At 47.5% G+C, this 14,707-nt stretch overlaps 1 protein-coding gene across 1 annotated transcript in view; it reads left to right on the plus strand.

The window, feature by feature from the left end:
• ADGRB1 (adhesion G protein-coupled receptor B1) overlaps positions 1-14,707 on the plus strand; it is a 349,272-nt gene that overhangs the window by 138,344 nt on the left and 196,221 nt on the right. The window contains exon 3 of the mRNA XM_039525203.1: positions 6,109-6,267. Within this exon, the coding sequence (XP_039381137.1) occupies positions 6,109-6,267 (159 nt within the window). The remainder of the gene's footprint in view (positions 1-6,108; positions 6,268-14,707) is intronic.

Consider the following 14,707-nt stretch of genomic DNA (forward strand, 5'->3'; position numbering starts at 1 on the left):
GCCACCCAGAGGACGACAGCAAATCTGCTCGTAAGCCCAACGGCAACAACTGATCTCTGGCTGCTCTGTGCCTGCCTTCTTCCCAGCCCTCTCTACTTCCAGCTCTACTTCCCTGTGGTTTTCCTGACTTTGGCCCTGACCCCTGGCTTCGATCCTGATTCCGGCTCTGACCCATTCGCTCTAGCGCCCAAATCCTGCTCCGACCACTACGCCTGACCACCCACGTCCTGGTGTGTGACAAAGGGAAGGCAAAGTGGGGACTTGATCATGGTCTAGAAGTAGCTACACGGGAAAGAGATTTGTGACATTAGATGGCTCTTTATTCTAGAAGCAAAACAGCATAACATCCAAAGGTTGGAGGCGGAAACAAAACAAATTCAGATTAGAAATAAGATGCACATTGTTAACAGTGAAGGTAATTAACCACTGGAACGACATACCTAGGAATGTGGTGGATTCTCCATCATGTGGGCTCTTTAAAGCAAGGCTAGACATCTTTCTAAAAGATCTGCTCTAGCTCAAACAGAAGTTATGGGCTTGATGCTGGGATTACTGAAAGACGTTCTATGGCCTATGGGATGCAGGAGCTCAGTCAGGATGATCATGATGGTCTCCTCTGGCCTCGAAGTCTATGAATCTAGTAAGGAAGGATGGTGTTGTGGTTCAGGGATTGGCTCAACCACATACATCCCATGTGACCTTGGGCAAGTCACTTCATCTGTCTGGTGTCTCAGGTTCTGTGTAGAATGGAGACAATAGCATTTCCCTACCTCTGAGGGGTGTTGTGAAGATAAATATATATTAATGATTGTGAGGTGCTCTGATACTCTGGTGATGAGGGCCACATGGGTACCTAGGTAGATAATGTACAGAGCTCGAAGCACTGCAGTGACTGTATGTGGTCACTGCACCTTTAAAACATGAAACATGTTGGGATGCCCCGTTCAGAAGAGACCTATCAACTGGAAGAAGCTGCAGCTGGTGCTGGTGGGAGACTGAATGCCCAAATGAAGTGGGGCTGGATGTGGCTTGTAAATAAAGACCGTCTCACTGTGCTGACTGGATTGTTTTGGTTTCTTCAATTCCTTGCTGTTGTTGTCTGTATCCAATTAAAATAATTGTCATTAAATTAAAAGGCACGATTGACTGATTAGATTTTGGGAGATGTAACAGCTGCCAGCTGTGAAGTTTATCTCCGGATCTTGATGTGAACTGCCTCAAAGTTCAAGCAGTGACTTGACGTCTTATTTCAGTTCACTGGCATCCTCACATGGGGCAAACAGTCCTGCATAGTGTTGTGAGTTCAGTGGAACTATCCCAAAGACGCCTCTACAGTTTAATGACAAAGTTCCAGGAGGAAGTGGGCCAGCCTAGTACTAAAAACAATTGAGTGTCATAAGTGGAGTGGGGTGAATTTTTTTCTGTGAATAATTTATTCACTGAAAAGTGCAGTTTCAGGTCAACCAAATGGTTTACAAATTCAGCTCGAATTAAGGGAATAGGTTTGGCTGAAAAAAATTAGGGGGAAATTCCAAAAAAGTTGAAATATTTTGATGTTTCATTTAGAAAATGAGTTAAATTCAGCTCTTTAAAAAAAAAAACCCTCACCCCAATTGAATGAAAAAAATCCCCCAAATGAAACAAAACGTTTTGTTCAACCTGAAACTATTCCCCTCCCCCAAATTTTTGTTTCAGCAACTGACCCCCCAAAAATGAATGATTTGCCCATCTCTAGTCATAAGTGATCGTCATCACAGCTGGTTTTAAATAAAATGAGGAGGATCCAAATGCTCTTTGCAGAGTGGTTAAAGGCCAGCAGTGGGTCGTATTCACAAGAGCATTCAGAACGTTCCTGTTGTCATCTGTTTCATGTTCTGTCGTATGGACGTGCTGGGTTGGGACCATCCTGTCGGAGAAAACCTGAACCATTTCTGAGCAAAACTGTGTGTGTGATGACTGCCGTTTCCTGGTTATGAATGGGGGGGCTGATCTGGGGACCTCCAGCGCTAAAAGCATGAGCTGCCTATAGAAGCAGAGAGGCCACCTAGTGAGATTTGCAAAGGTGCCTAAACAGTTAGTCACCTAACCCCCGTCAAAGTCAATACCTTTGAAAATCTGACCCTAAATCTCCTCAAGTCATCCTTAACATACTCCTTTTCTCTGTGGATTGAGGACAGAGGGCAACGCATGACCCACACTGATCAGTGGGTTACATTTGCACGGGGAGAACTGGTGAAATGAGGTTCAGTGGGCAAAAGGGACCATCTGCATGGAGTCCCATTGGCTTCAAGGGGGTTCTGCATGGCCAAAAGGGTCTGGCCATGTGGCTTGCTTTGCAGCACTGGGTGCTAATTTTAGACCTATTGCTATGAGTGGCGAATGAGAAGGTTTACAGCAGTAAGACCATATGGCAAATCAGTTCAGGCGTGTGCATATCTTGGTGGAGGCGGTACAAATCCTTAGATATTTAGGAACTTCCATCACCTCCGCTGGCTGGAGCCCAGAAGCGCAAAGGAAGCTGGGAAATACAGGACGGGGGTGGGGGGAGTTGGGTGCAATAAAAGTTATTCATTTTTTTCACCCCTGAAGAAGAGGCTTGCGTCCTGTTGTGAGGTTGAGAACATGGCAGTTCTTATTTTATCTGAACCAGCTCAGCCATTTTAGCGGCACAAAGAGTTAAGAAACCAGGGGTCTGAAAGACGAGGCTAGTTAGAAGGAATCTCATTCCTACAGCCAGATCCTAGGGACATTCTATTAATTAATTAGAGTAAGCAGAAGCCTTGAAGCCAGCCTCACTGGATAGTTTTTATGGTTTTTAATGCTACCATCATGGATTGCATCGTAAAATGCAGGCCTGTTTCAACAACCCATCGTTAAGCAGGGGCCCTTTGATTGGCAGTCGGTTTGGATGACAGAAGTGTATTTTATTTAACACACTGATACGAAATTACCTTTTGATGCATTCGAGCGATTATGCATTTTGCTTAACAGCGAATTGAAAGGTGTCTCAGATGGATAAATCATGGTCCTAACAATGGCTGCATGGTGCCTGCCTTTGCCGGTCCCCCACCCCTCACTTCAACTCAACCAGGTGAGGGGGAAAATCCTTCCGATAGTGTGTGAGAAGACTTTATTCACCCTTGTCTGGTTAAACGTGTCTGGTTACAGATATCCTATTGATCAGCTTGAGCAAGACATCAGGGTACCTGCCAGTCTGTCACTAGCCTTTGACGTGCTTGAAACACAATCCGTCTCCCATCAGGAAACGGAAGAGACAAGCCTTCCCATTAGCGCACGCCAGTAAGAATGACACTGGCAGGGAAAGTGACTTTCAAGGGAAAGAAAATCTCCTTGAAGGGCAAACACAAACAATCTGCTCTGGGCCAGTAACAACCTACCCATCCCACTGCTGAGACTATTACAAACCCTCTGACAGACAGGGTCATTATCCTGGGGCTTCCTCCTAGTCCATATAGGTTCTTATACCGCACTCATCTCTGTAGTACTTGAGCACCTTCCTGCAGTGCATTAAGCAAGGAGGCCAACGTCTGCCATGTGCTTGTTCTCCGTGAGCATTATTTGCCATGATTGCAGCAGTTCAGAGCACAGGTGACCCGAGGGGGTCATATTTATGGAGGCGTAGCAAAACAGTGATTATGTGTTGTTAGAATGCCTGATTTGAAGCCCATTGAACCAAAGTGAAAGATTCCCATAGATTTCCATCAGGCCCAGAGTGAAGGAATTCCTGGTAAAAATCTAAACAGGTTTTTGTAACACGCAGATGCAGAAAAACTGGAGGTCGGTCGAAGAGTGTATCTAAAAGATATTGCTCTCATTCAGCTGGGGAGCAGCTTGGGGCAGGGATGATCTGTTTTATGTTTTGTACAGCTCTGGGCATGCTGCGAGACCATGGGAAACAGCGGCCCGAGGGCTGGAAGGCATGACTTCTTAGGAAAGAAGAATGAAATATGTGTTGCGTGTGTGGTAGTTAAAGAGGGACATGATAATCCCCGTGCAGGCGTGTGAAGCAGATGGGGGGTTATTTAGCGTAGAAAGAGATTGGGATGAAATGTAAAGAAAAGAAAATGTTTCCTGAATATCAGAAACAGTGAGAGCTGTCAGCCTGCAGAATAGTCTCTCAAAGGAGGTGAATAAACCCCTTCCCTGAAGACTTAACACTGGTCTGGACAAAGCAAAGTTAAACAGGAACTAGGATCCAGAAACCTAGGTGCAATTCCTAGCTCTGCCACAGACGCGCTGTATGATGCTGAGTCAGTCACTTAACCTCCCTGTGCAGCATTTTCCCAGTTGTAAAACAGGGTAATAATAATATTCCCTTTCTCTCCCTCTCTGCCTGCTGTCTTGTCTGTTTAGAATGTAAGCTTGTCAGCTCAGGGACTGTCTGACTGTGTCAGCGTACAGCACCGAACACAACGCAGCCCTGATCTCGGTTGGGAGCTGTCGGTACTATTGCACTGTATAGGGAAGAATCCTGCAGTGGCTTGTGGACAATGGGCTGCATGAATCCGAGGCTCATTTGCTTTTCTGGTTTCTATAGGCCTGTGAAAGAATTAAAAACAATTTTTCCTCTATTTGATTTTTTTTAAAGTCTAAATTAAGCAAACGAGCTCATTATCTTTGTTTTTGCCTGAGTGCCGCCCAGTCGCTATGCTGACGCCAACTCGACCTGTGCCAGCTTCAGATAATTAGAGAGAGAGAGAGCAGCAGAATAGACAAACACATGGAAACAGACACCGAGTTAATGAAGGTCGACCCCTGTTTTAGCTGTGGGTCCAGGAGAACAGTGGGGGATGAGGAAACCACTCGGAGGGGGGCCCACAACTGTTAGTGGCATCCAGGTTTGAAACAGCAAGCACAGATGCCCTGTCTCTGGCTTGTTAAATACACCGAACAGGAAACAAACTGATTACCAGGGGAGGCGAGAGAGTCTCCATCCCTTGAAGTGTCTAAATCGGGCCTGGATGTCGTCCCAAACGGAGACTCCAGCTCGGCTGGGATTGATGCAGAAATTAGTGAGTTAAATTCTCCGGGCTGTGTTATGCAGCAGGTCAGAGCAGACGATCAAACCGGTCCCTTCCGGCTTTTAAAGTCTATGACTGCAGCACAGACGGCATTGATTCTTGGGCGCCCTAATGGTGAGGCTAATGCTCGAGTGGAGCATGAACCCTGAACTGCCTGTTTGCCCCTAGAAGGAATAACCCCGCAGAGATGAGATTCATGTCCCTTGGCCTGGGCAGCAGAGCCAGCCGTATTCTGTGCATAAGTGGAGCACTTCTGACGCCAACACTTAGCATGCGTCTAAGGGAGAGTCAAACAGCTCCCTCGAGCACCTCCAAATGGGTCACGCTCAGGCTCCTTATTTATTGGCGTTCCACTAGATTGTAAAACCTGGCCGGGGGCCAGCCACTGCCCCAAGCCCTCTAAAGTGAGCGTGGGTACAGAGGGGTTTGCATGTCACATTGCAGTGACTGGGAGGGAGCATTTCTGACGGGTTTCAGAGGGAACGGCACCTCGAATACAACAGAGTTGGTGAACGAGGGTGGTGAGCAAATGTGTTTCCGTGTGTGTGTGAGAGAGAGCGCACTGCTGCCTCCTGCTGGAGGGAGTCAGGGCTCTGTGTGTGTGTAAAGAGAGATGAAGCCCTTGACCCAGGGTCCATGTGTGTCACCCTCCCCCGGGCAGATTTTGGATAATCTGTCCCAGGTGGTGCAATAGAAAGAATCGCTCCTGAGGATTCTTGGCATGGGGCAAGGTGAGCAGCGATGCTTTCGCAGTGTCCGGAAAGGGGAGACACACTCCACCAGGCGGGGGAAGCTCTCATCATGTCCCAAATCAAGGAAGTGGGGGAGCTTTCCCCCAGCTTTTGGAAATGGAACTGCAGCCCTCCACCCCACCCCTGTACTATACCCCTTGCCTGCGCCCTACTCCGGTTCTAATCCTGCTTTATTGGAAGGTTCAGCAATGGATGCTACTTGGTGGCCTTCAGGGTCTGCTGTAGGATTTCCTACTTCTCCCCGTCACCTGCTGCTTCTTCTCCACCACCCGAGAATGCTGAAGCTGATGGTGCTTTTTCTGGGTTTTGCTCAGGTGGCTGGAACCCTTGGTCCGCTTGGGGAGACTGTACTCGAGATTGTGGGGGTGGTCTCCAGACGCGCACCCGAATCTGCCGGCCCATTCCCGACGAAGGCCTTATCTGCGAAGGAGTGCTGGAGGAAGGAAGACTGTGCAATAGAAAAGCATGCAATAGTAAGTGAGGCATGTTCCAATGCACGGGGGCGAGCCATCCGGTCTCCTAATCAGAGTCTGTCGCCGTCAGTAATGAAGGCGTTTCAGACACAGGGTGAAATTGTTCAAAGGCTGCATCTGAGTAACAGTGCATGCTAACGTGGCAAGGAAATGTGATGCCGGGGTGGGCAAAATGCACATGTTCATAGCCCTGCCGTTGCCTACCCGGCCATCTTGCTCGTATCTTGCCTTTCTGTGACTCAGTTTCCCCATCTGTAAAAGTTCCCCCTCCTTTGTAAAGCGCTTTCAGATTTACAAATAAGAAATGCCCAGCAATAATGATAAACAGAGCAAGACCTGGTTACTAGACTAGTGGATAGAGATGGCAGGAGTTTCAGAAAGGCAGATCTCTGTAGGGGCTAGAATCCTCACTGTACACACTGTCCCTTAGGGTCTGTCTACATGCACACAAAGCCTGGGCTTTGACTCAGGTTTGAGCCGAAGCCCCCTTTTCATCCACATACAAATCAGTCGGACTCAAGTCAGCAAGCAGGCAGGACCGGGGTCCTAGGTTCCTGTTAGGGGGACGGGTCACAGCCCGAGTTCTGCTGTGACTCAAGTTTAAACCCTGGCATTTTGCAGTGTGGACGTAGCCAAGCTGCAGAGCTGAGCCAGAAGGTCTTCATTGTGCAGGATGGACATGCAATGCAATGTGGATGCTCAAGCATGGAGCCCAGGACCCACAGACCCATATTTACAGTGCAGTGTAGACATATTAGTGTTGCCACTTTCTCTAGAGCAGGGGTGGGCAAACTACGGCCTGGGGGCCGCATCCAGCCTTCCAGGCGTTTTAATCTGCCCTCGAGCTCCTGCCGGGGAGCAGGGTCCAGGGCTTGCCCCACTCCATGCAGCTCCCAGAAGCAGCGTCATGTCCCTGCTCTGGCTCCTATGCATAGGGGAAGCCAGAGGACCCCACACACTGCCCCTGCTCCAGGCACTGCCCCCGCACTCCCATTGTCCAGGAACCACAGCGAATGGGAGCTGCAGGGGCAGATGTGGCAGTGTGCAGAGCTGCCTGGCTGTGCTTCCGTGTAGGACTTGGAGGAGAGACATGCCGCTTCTTCTGGGAGCTGCTTGAGGTAAACACCCCACAGAGTCTGCACCCCTGACCCCCTCCCATGCCCCAAACCCCTGCCCCATCCCTGATCCCCCTCCTGCCATCTGAACCCCTTAGTCCCAGCCCAGAGCTCCCTCCTGCACACCCACCCCAGAGCCCGCACCTCCAGCTGGAGCCCTCACCCCCTCCCTGCACCCCAACCCCCTGTCCCAGCCTGGAGCCCTCTCCTGCACCCAGAACTCCTCATTTCTGGCCCCACCCCAGAGCCCGCCCCCCCAGCTGGAGCCCTCACCCTCAACTTTGTGAGCATTCATGGCCCATTATACAATTTCCATACCCAGACGTGGCCATCGAGCCAAAAAGTTTGCCCACCCCTGCTCTAGAGGATCGAGGGCGATCTGCCACTGCCAGCCAGCAGAGGGATGTTGATGATTCAAGCCTGTGTCTTCAGGCACCTTCATTTCAAATGCTTCTTTTGCATTAGCCAAGTAGGGGGGGAAAAAGAAAAGAAATCCGAGCCTGGCTCATGTGAGCGGGCTCTGATTATAATTATTCCCTTCTTTTTTGTTTCAAATTAGTGGAGAAGTATGTTTGATTAGGTCCTCTGATGAGGCAGATAACCGGGGAAAGTTCAACTGTCTTCAAAGGCAGGGAAGTGGACTCGCTGACAAAGGCAAAGTTAAAATAGAGGGATGTGAATGGATTTCTCTAATAAGGGCTAAAATGATTTCATGCATTTTTTACCACTTCCATAAAGTTAAATCATGTTGTAATTAGGGTTTTTTTTTAAAGAAACTTTCCAGTATATTAAACTTCATCTTCTCCGGTTCCTTCGGCGGATTTGTCATTGAGGCTCTGTCTAAATTAGAGAAGTTTTGTTCACGTTTCCCACAATCGCTAGTAATTTTGGAAGCACTAGTGTGCATGGGCGGCTGGCATTTAAAGTTTAATATTGTCCCTTTGGTTGCGTTATCTGTAGGAATTTAACCTGGGACCTCTGGATCTAAAAGTACAAGGCTGCTTGAGCTAAAGGACTATTTTAGCTCAAGACCAGTAACAGACCCTCTTGAACATCTGAAGGTGTGTCTCTTCTGTAGTCAGAAGTTGGACTGCAGCATGTAGAGACATATCTGAGCGAGCTTCTATCTAGATAACTCCAATAACAATCGTAGTGCCATCCTGGCAGCATGGGTTAACTGTCCAGGTACAGACCTAGGACTGCTGTCCATGTTGCCATGGTTTCATTGCTAGCTAGATTAAAGCTAGTTCAGGTATGTCTACACACATTGCACTCACACCTCTGACTGCAGTGTAGACATATGCTGTATGTAATCCAGCTAGGGTGGATTTGATTTAAATCAAATTGATTTAAATCACTAGTCAGGAAGACTCAATTTAATCATGGATTTCTACATAAAAGTGCATTCTGAAATATGCGGCTCAGTTTCACTTTTGTTTCTACTGCTGGTCCCTCCCTTCTCACATTTATCTCCAGACTTCTCCTTGTCCAAATCTATTCCGCCCCCACCAATCTTCTATTCATTGAACTTTTTGAAACTTTGCACTTTTAGAGAGAGGTAAGGAATTGATGCTGTGTACACAAATTTGCAGAGGGACGATAGGATTGAGGTCTGTTATTTCTCACCTCTATATATTTATTTATTTAAAAACATTTTTGCTGTTAACACGCATGTTATCTCTGGAGACACAAATCCATAGTTTGAAAACTGCAAAACTAAGCATCTCTGATGGTATCTTCTAGACTGAGCACAGAGTCCCATTGGGTAGATAGAAAGATTAACCTAAATAATCTATACAGAAGCCCCTGGAACCCCATAAAATTGGGTCCCTAATCCATGAACTATTGGAGCTCATTTACAAAACTTTTCTTAAACATGACATGAATATATTGTCTCATACTATAGAGTTAGAATTTATAATCCCTATTCCATGATGAGATAGATATCTTTGATCTATAATGTATCTTAATTAAAACTATCTTTAAATAGGTTTTTTCTTCAAAAAGCATTTTATCAAAAAAATCCATTTTAAATAAAAATAATCCAATTTTTTTTATTTTTTTTTAAATCATTGATTTTTATCCACCGTGAATCTAGCCCCTAGACCAGGGGTTCTCAACATTTTTCTTTCTGAGCCCCCCCTGTCCAACATGCTATAAAAACTCAATGGCCCACCTGTGCCACAATACCTGGTTTTTTACATATACACCTCTACCCCGATATAACGCTGTCCTCGGGAGCAAAAAAAATCTTACCACGTTATAGGTGAAACCGCGTTATATTGAACTTGCCTTGATCCGTCAGCGTGTGTAGCCCCACCCCCTGGAGTGCTGCTTTACCGCGTTATATCCGAATTCGTGCTATGTCGGGTCGCGTTATATCGGGGTAGAGGTGTAAAAACGAGGGCCGGCGTTAGTGGGTAGCAAGCAGGGCAATTACTGGGGCCACACAGGCTCCCATGAAGCTACATTGCTCAGGGCCATGGGATTCAGCCCGTGCGGTGGGGCTTCTGCTTTCTACCCTGCTGGCCCTGCTTGGTAGCCCCCCTGAAACCTGCTCGCGACCCTTAGGGGGCCTCGGACCCCTGGTTGAGAACCACTGCCCTAGAGTACAGGTGAAAAGCCACACGGGATAGGTCTACGCTGCAATAACAGCATGTCGCGACTGGCCTAGATAAGCTGACTCAGGCTTGCAGGGCTTGGCCTTCGGGGCTATCAAGTTGCAGTGTAGATATCTGAGCTGGGGCTGGAGCCCTCTCTCTGGGACCCTCTGATCTCAGAGCCTGGGCTCTGGGACCTGCTGATCTCAGAGCCTGGGCTTCAGCCTGTGCCAGCACATCTGTACATGGCAATTTTATAACCCCACAGCCCAAGCCCGGGGAGCCTGAGTCAGCTGATCCCGCTCAGCTGCGGGTCTTTTCCCCGCTGTGGGTACATCTACACAGCAGTTGGGAGGTGTGATTCCCAGCTTGGTCAAATGTACATATGCTCGAGTCGCCGGCACCTAAAAATAGCAGTGTGGCCACGGCAGCTCAGGCTAGCCACGCCTAAACCCTGGGTATGTACTTGGAATTGGGAAAGGTTCAGAAAAGGGCAACAAAAATGATGAGGGGTATGGAACGGCTGCCATATGAGGAGAGATTAATAACACTGGGACTTTTCAGCCTGGAAAAGAGACAGCTAAGGGGGTATATGATTGAGGTCTATAAAATCATGACTGGTGTAGAGAAAGTAGATAAGGAAGTGTTGTTTACTGCTTCTCATAACACAAGAACTAGGGGTCACCAAATGAAATGAATAGGCAGCAGGTTTAAAACAAACAAAAGGAAGTATTTCTTCACACAATGCACAGTCAACCTGTGGAACTTCTTGCCAGAGGATGTTGTGAAGGCCAAGACCATAGCAGGGTTAAAAAAAGAACTAGATAAATTATGGAGGATAGGACCATCAATGGATATTAATCAGGATGGGCAGGGATGGTGTCCCCAGCCTCTGTTTGCCAGAAGCTGGGAATGGGTGACAGGGGATGGATCACGTGATGATCACCTGTTCTGTTCATTCCCTCTGGGGCACCTGGCATTGGCCACTGTCGGCAGACAGGATACTGGGCTAAATGGACCTTTGGTCTGACCCAGTATGGCCGTTCTTATGTTCTTAGTGCATGGCTGTGGGTGACTCACTTTACCCTCCCTATGACCTATAAAATGGGAATCAGAACAAATACCTCCCCCAGCTGGCTTTCGTGAGGCTCCACTCAGCAGCTGTAAGGCATTTTGGGCTCTTTGGATATACAGCGCTACAGAGTTGCTGCAAAGTCTTGTGATTAAAAGGAGACCCCTTAGCCCCACTCTTTCAGCCCTGCATCCCACCTCAACAGAGGACCTGCTTCCACTGCCTGTAAACTGGGCTCTGAATTCCTCTGCTGGTGAATCTGCCTTGTCTTCCCTGGCTGTCCATTTCCAGTGTATTTTAATATATTTCTTCAGATCTGTTTACAAAACCAAATCATGACCTCCAAAGTGACTTTAACAAATTCTAGGTATGCCCTCCCCCTTCTGGTTCCTCCTTTTTCTGGCACATGAAGCAGTCCTGAAGGGAGGTTTTTAAATTCTGTTTGTGTTTGTTTAGGAAATACCAGGAATTGTTAATTCTGATCTGTCTCAGTTTTGTTGGAGTCCTTCGTAGAGGTCATAAATTCATAAAGGCTAGAAGGGACCATTGGAATCATTTGGTCTGGGCTCCTGTGTAATACAGGCCAGAGAACTTCCCCAAAACAATTCCTGTTTGAACTACAACATATCATTTTTTAAAAAAGTAAATTAATGGAGATATCCTATCTCGTAGAACTGGAAGGGACCTTAAAAGGTCATTGAGTCCAGCCTCCTGCCTTCACTAGCAGGACCAAGTACTGATTTTGCCCCAGATCCCTAAGTGGCCCCCCCTTAAAGACTGAACTCGCAACCCTGGGTTTAGCATACCAATGCTCAAACCACTGAGCTATCCCTCCCCTCCCATATAGTAATCCAATCATAGAAATGTAGGACTGGAAGGAACCTCAGTAGGTCATCTAATCCAGCCCCCTGGACTGAAGTAGGACTAACTATTATCTAGATCATCCCTGACAGGTGTTTGTCTAACCTATTCCTAAAAGCTTTCTATCTGATTTTAAAAATTGCCAGTGATGGAGAATCCACCCCAATCTTGGTAAATTGTTCTAATTGTTCATTGCCCTCTCTGTTAAAAATATACACCGTATTTGCAGGCTGAATTGATCCAGCTTCTCTATGGTCACAGAGACGTATATTGCAAGCTCCCAAACTTCTTGCCAGCACGACCCCATTTTAATGATTTATTTCCTTTCCTGACCCCAGACAACACGCCGGGTGCCATTTTATTCTTCAAAATGCCATTCTCCGCAAAGCATCACCTCTTAGGTATAGTGCATAGGAGGTCACGCTGTGCAGGGGGGTGCCATTTTGTAGAGTAAAATGGTGTCCTTGTGCATCGTGGTCTCGCACGTACCGCGCATGTGAAGGTCATGCCGTGCAGAGCAAAATGGCCTCTTCTGCCCACTATGGATTGTTGTGGCCCCATCTGCTGATGATGCGACCCCGTCTGATGTCCCGACCCACACTTTGGGATCAGTTGCCTTACCAGAAGGAAAGCTGACTTAAAAAGATGTCCTTTTCCGCAAGTTTTCATTAGGCATCAAAGTTAGATAGAAGTTAAGTTTTAAACAAGAATTTTAAAGAATCTGACTGCAAATTCCATTCCCTTTGAGTTGAAATTAGTGAACAGATGCATCCACCAGCAGGTGACCCACCAGCTAATGACAGGCTGTAGACTGTAAAATATAGGTATTTCCATTGGCTTGACCCATTGTCCCTGCCTTCCCATGCGTATCTCAAACAGTCAAGTTCATCACCTGCTGTTCCTCCCCAATTTCCCGAAGCACCCATGGCTAAGTGATGTGCTTGGATGCAGGTGCAGGTGTCCCTCAGGGTGTCCCTCAGCCTTAGTGTGAGCCATGAGCAACGCTTGGGGCCCAGAGATGTCGAGGGATGACTGGACTTGAGGCTGAGCACAGACTGAAAACAAACTTTAATCTGCTAGCAGTAGCCCTGGTTAGTCAGGATCTTTTTAGCCATTCAGCTCAAAACAGTTAATCTGAAGGACAATGTTCAGTGTTTGTTATTGTTCAGATTGTTCCTTGCTAGAGGCAAAGAACTCAGTGATATCCGCCCTCCTAACTCAGGCAGAGAGATTTCTGCCATCTGTTGGGCTTGGCCCAGAGCTGCTATTTCATAGGGAAAGTCGAGCAAGATAGAAAAGGCTTTGGGGACCAGCTTGTCCTGCCCCTTTTGGATCGAAGGGGCAACAGCCCTTGTTCTAATGGCCGGCCCTGCCATGCGGTGCTAAAAGCTCTGATCACTAACAAATTGGCATGCTGAGTGGAGCTGCTGTTCGCGCGAGGAGGCTGACTCCGGGCACTGACGGAACTACGACAGCAGAGTGGGAAAATACAGACAGGGTATCTCACATCCTAATGCTAGTGCCCTGCACGCCCAGAATGACCAAAGATGTCAGCAGCCCCCATTTAATCCTGGGAAGTGAAACTAACAAGGGAGCCAGTTGAAATGAAGCCATCCAGTCTGGCAGAGGCAGTGTGAAACCATCACTGACATTTATGAATATGCCGAACAGGCACATACATCTCAGCTCCTAATGTAAAGACAACCAGGGCCAAATTCTGTCCTGGGTTACACCGGTGTAAACCCAGAGCAACTCCACTGATTTCAATGGAATCGCTCTGGATTTACATGGGGGCAACAGAGAGTGGGATCTGGCCCTGAAGGTATAACATTTAGCTATGCATATGTTCAATCTGCCATTCAAAGGAGTGCGGCTCATACTCGATATCTACCACCGCCCCCAAATTCCAATAAAAATAGCCCGTTTGCTGGAACCACAAAGGGAGATGAAACGTCCTCTATGTGTGAACGTATCTGTTCCCTGCAGGCAAGCCTGGGATTCATCAAGCTAGAACAGCATCTTGTCCTGTACGGAGGAGCCAGCTGCTGTTGCCAGCAATACGTTAATTATATTTCTCCTTCAGAGAGCACTTCAAAAGTTTAGTAACTGGGACTCGCTGATCACACCAGGCAACATTTTCACTGGTTTTGGGTGCCCAAATTGAGCCAACTGGGGCCAGTTCCTCAGCTGGCGTAAGCAGACAGAGCTCATTAAAGCTTGTAAGAGCTGTTGAAGGGCCCCCTTTCTTAATGTTCTCCCCATTACCCCTAGCTATGCCTCCTTGTAGATAATGCCTCTCCTTCCTTTGTGTTTACACCACTCTGGCGTCTGCAGCCTCTTGTGGTGGCATCCCTCTTTCAGTTGTTTCTTAACCAGCAGAGAGAGCTCTTTTAATCTTTCTTCAGAAATCCTCCACTCCAGCCCCTTGAATATTTTTGTTGTCCCTCTATTTTTTCTCGTAATGAGAAATGAATGTGGACCTCCAGCTGTGGAATGGAGATCTCCAGCTGTGGAATGCAGACCTCCAGCTGTGGATGCCCTGGAACCATGTAGAGAAGGACTGTAACCTCCTTGCTCTGTGTGGCAATGCCTCGGCATATGCAGACTCCTTTTTCTCATCTCGCACTGCAAGCTCCTGTCTCATTTACTGCACACTCATCCCTAGGTCTCTTTCAGCACCACTGCTGCACAGGTCTCTCCTTCCCATTGAATATCTGTGCTGGGGATTATTGCCTTCCCCAGATATTGTTTCTAATGAGAGTCTCATTTGGTTATTTTCTGCCTATGTTTAA

This window comes from Mauremys reevesii, linkage group 2 (assembly GCF_016161935.1).
Source record: "Mauremys reevesii isolate NIE-2019 linkage group 2, ASM1616193v1, whole genome shotgun sequence".
NCBI lineage: Eukaryota > Metazoa > Chordata > Testudines > Geoemydidae > Mauremys > Mauremys reevesii.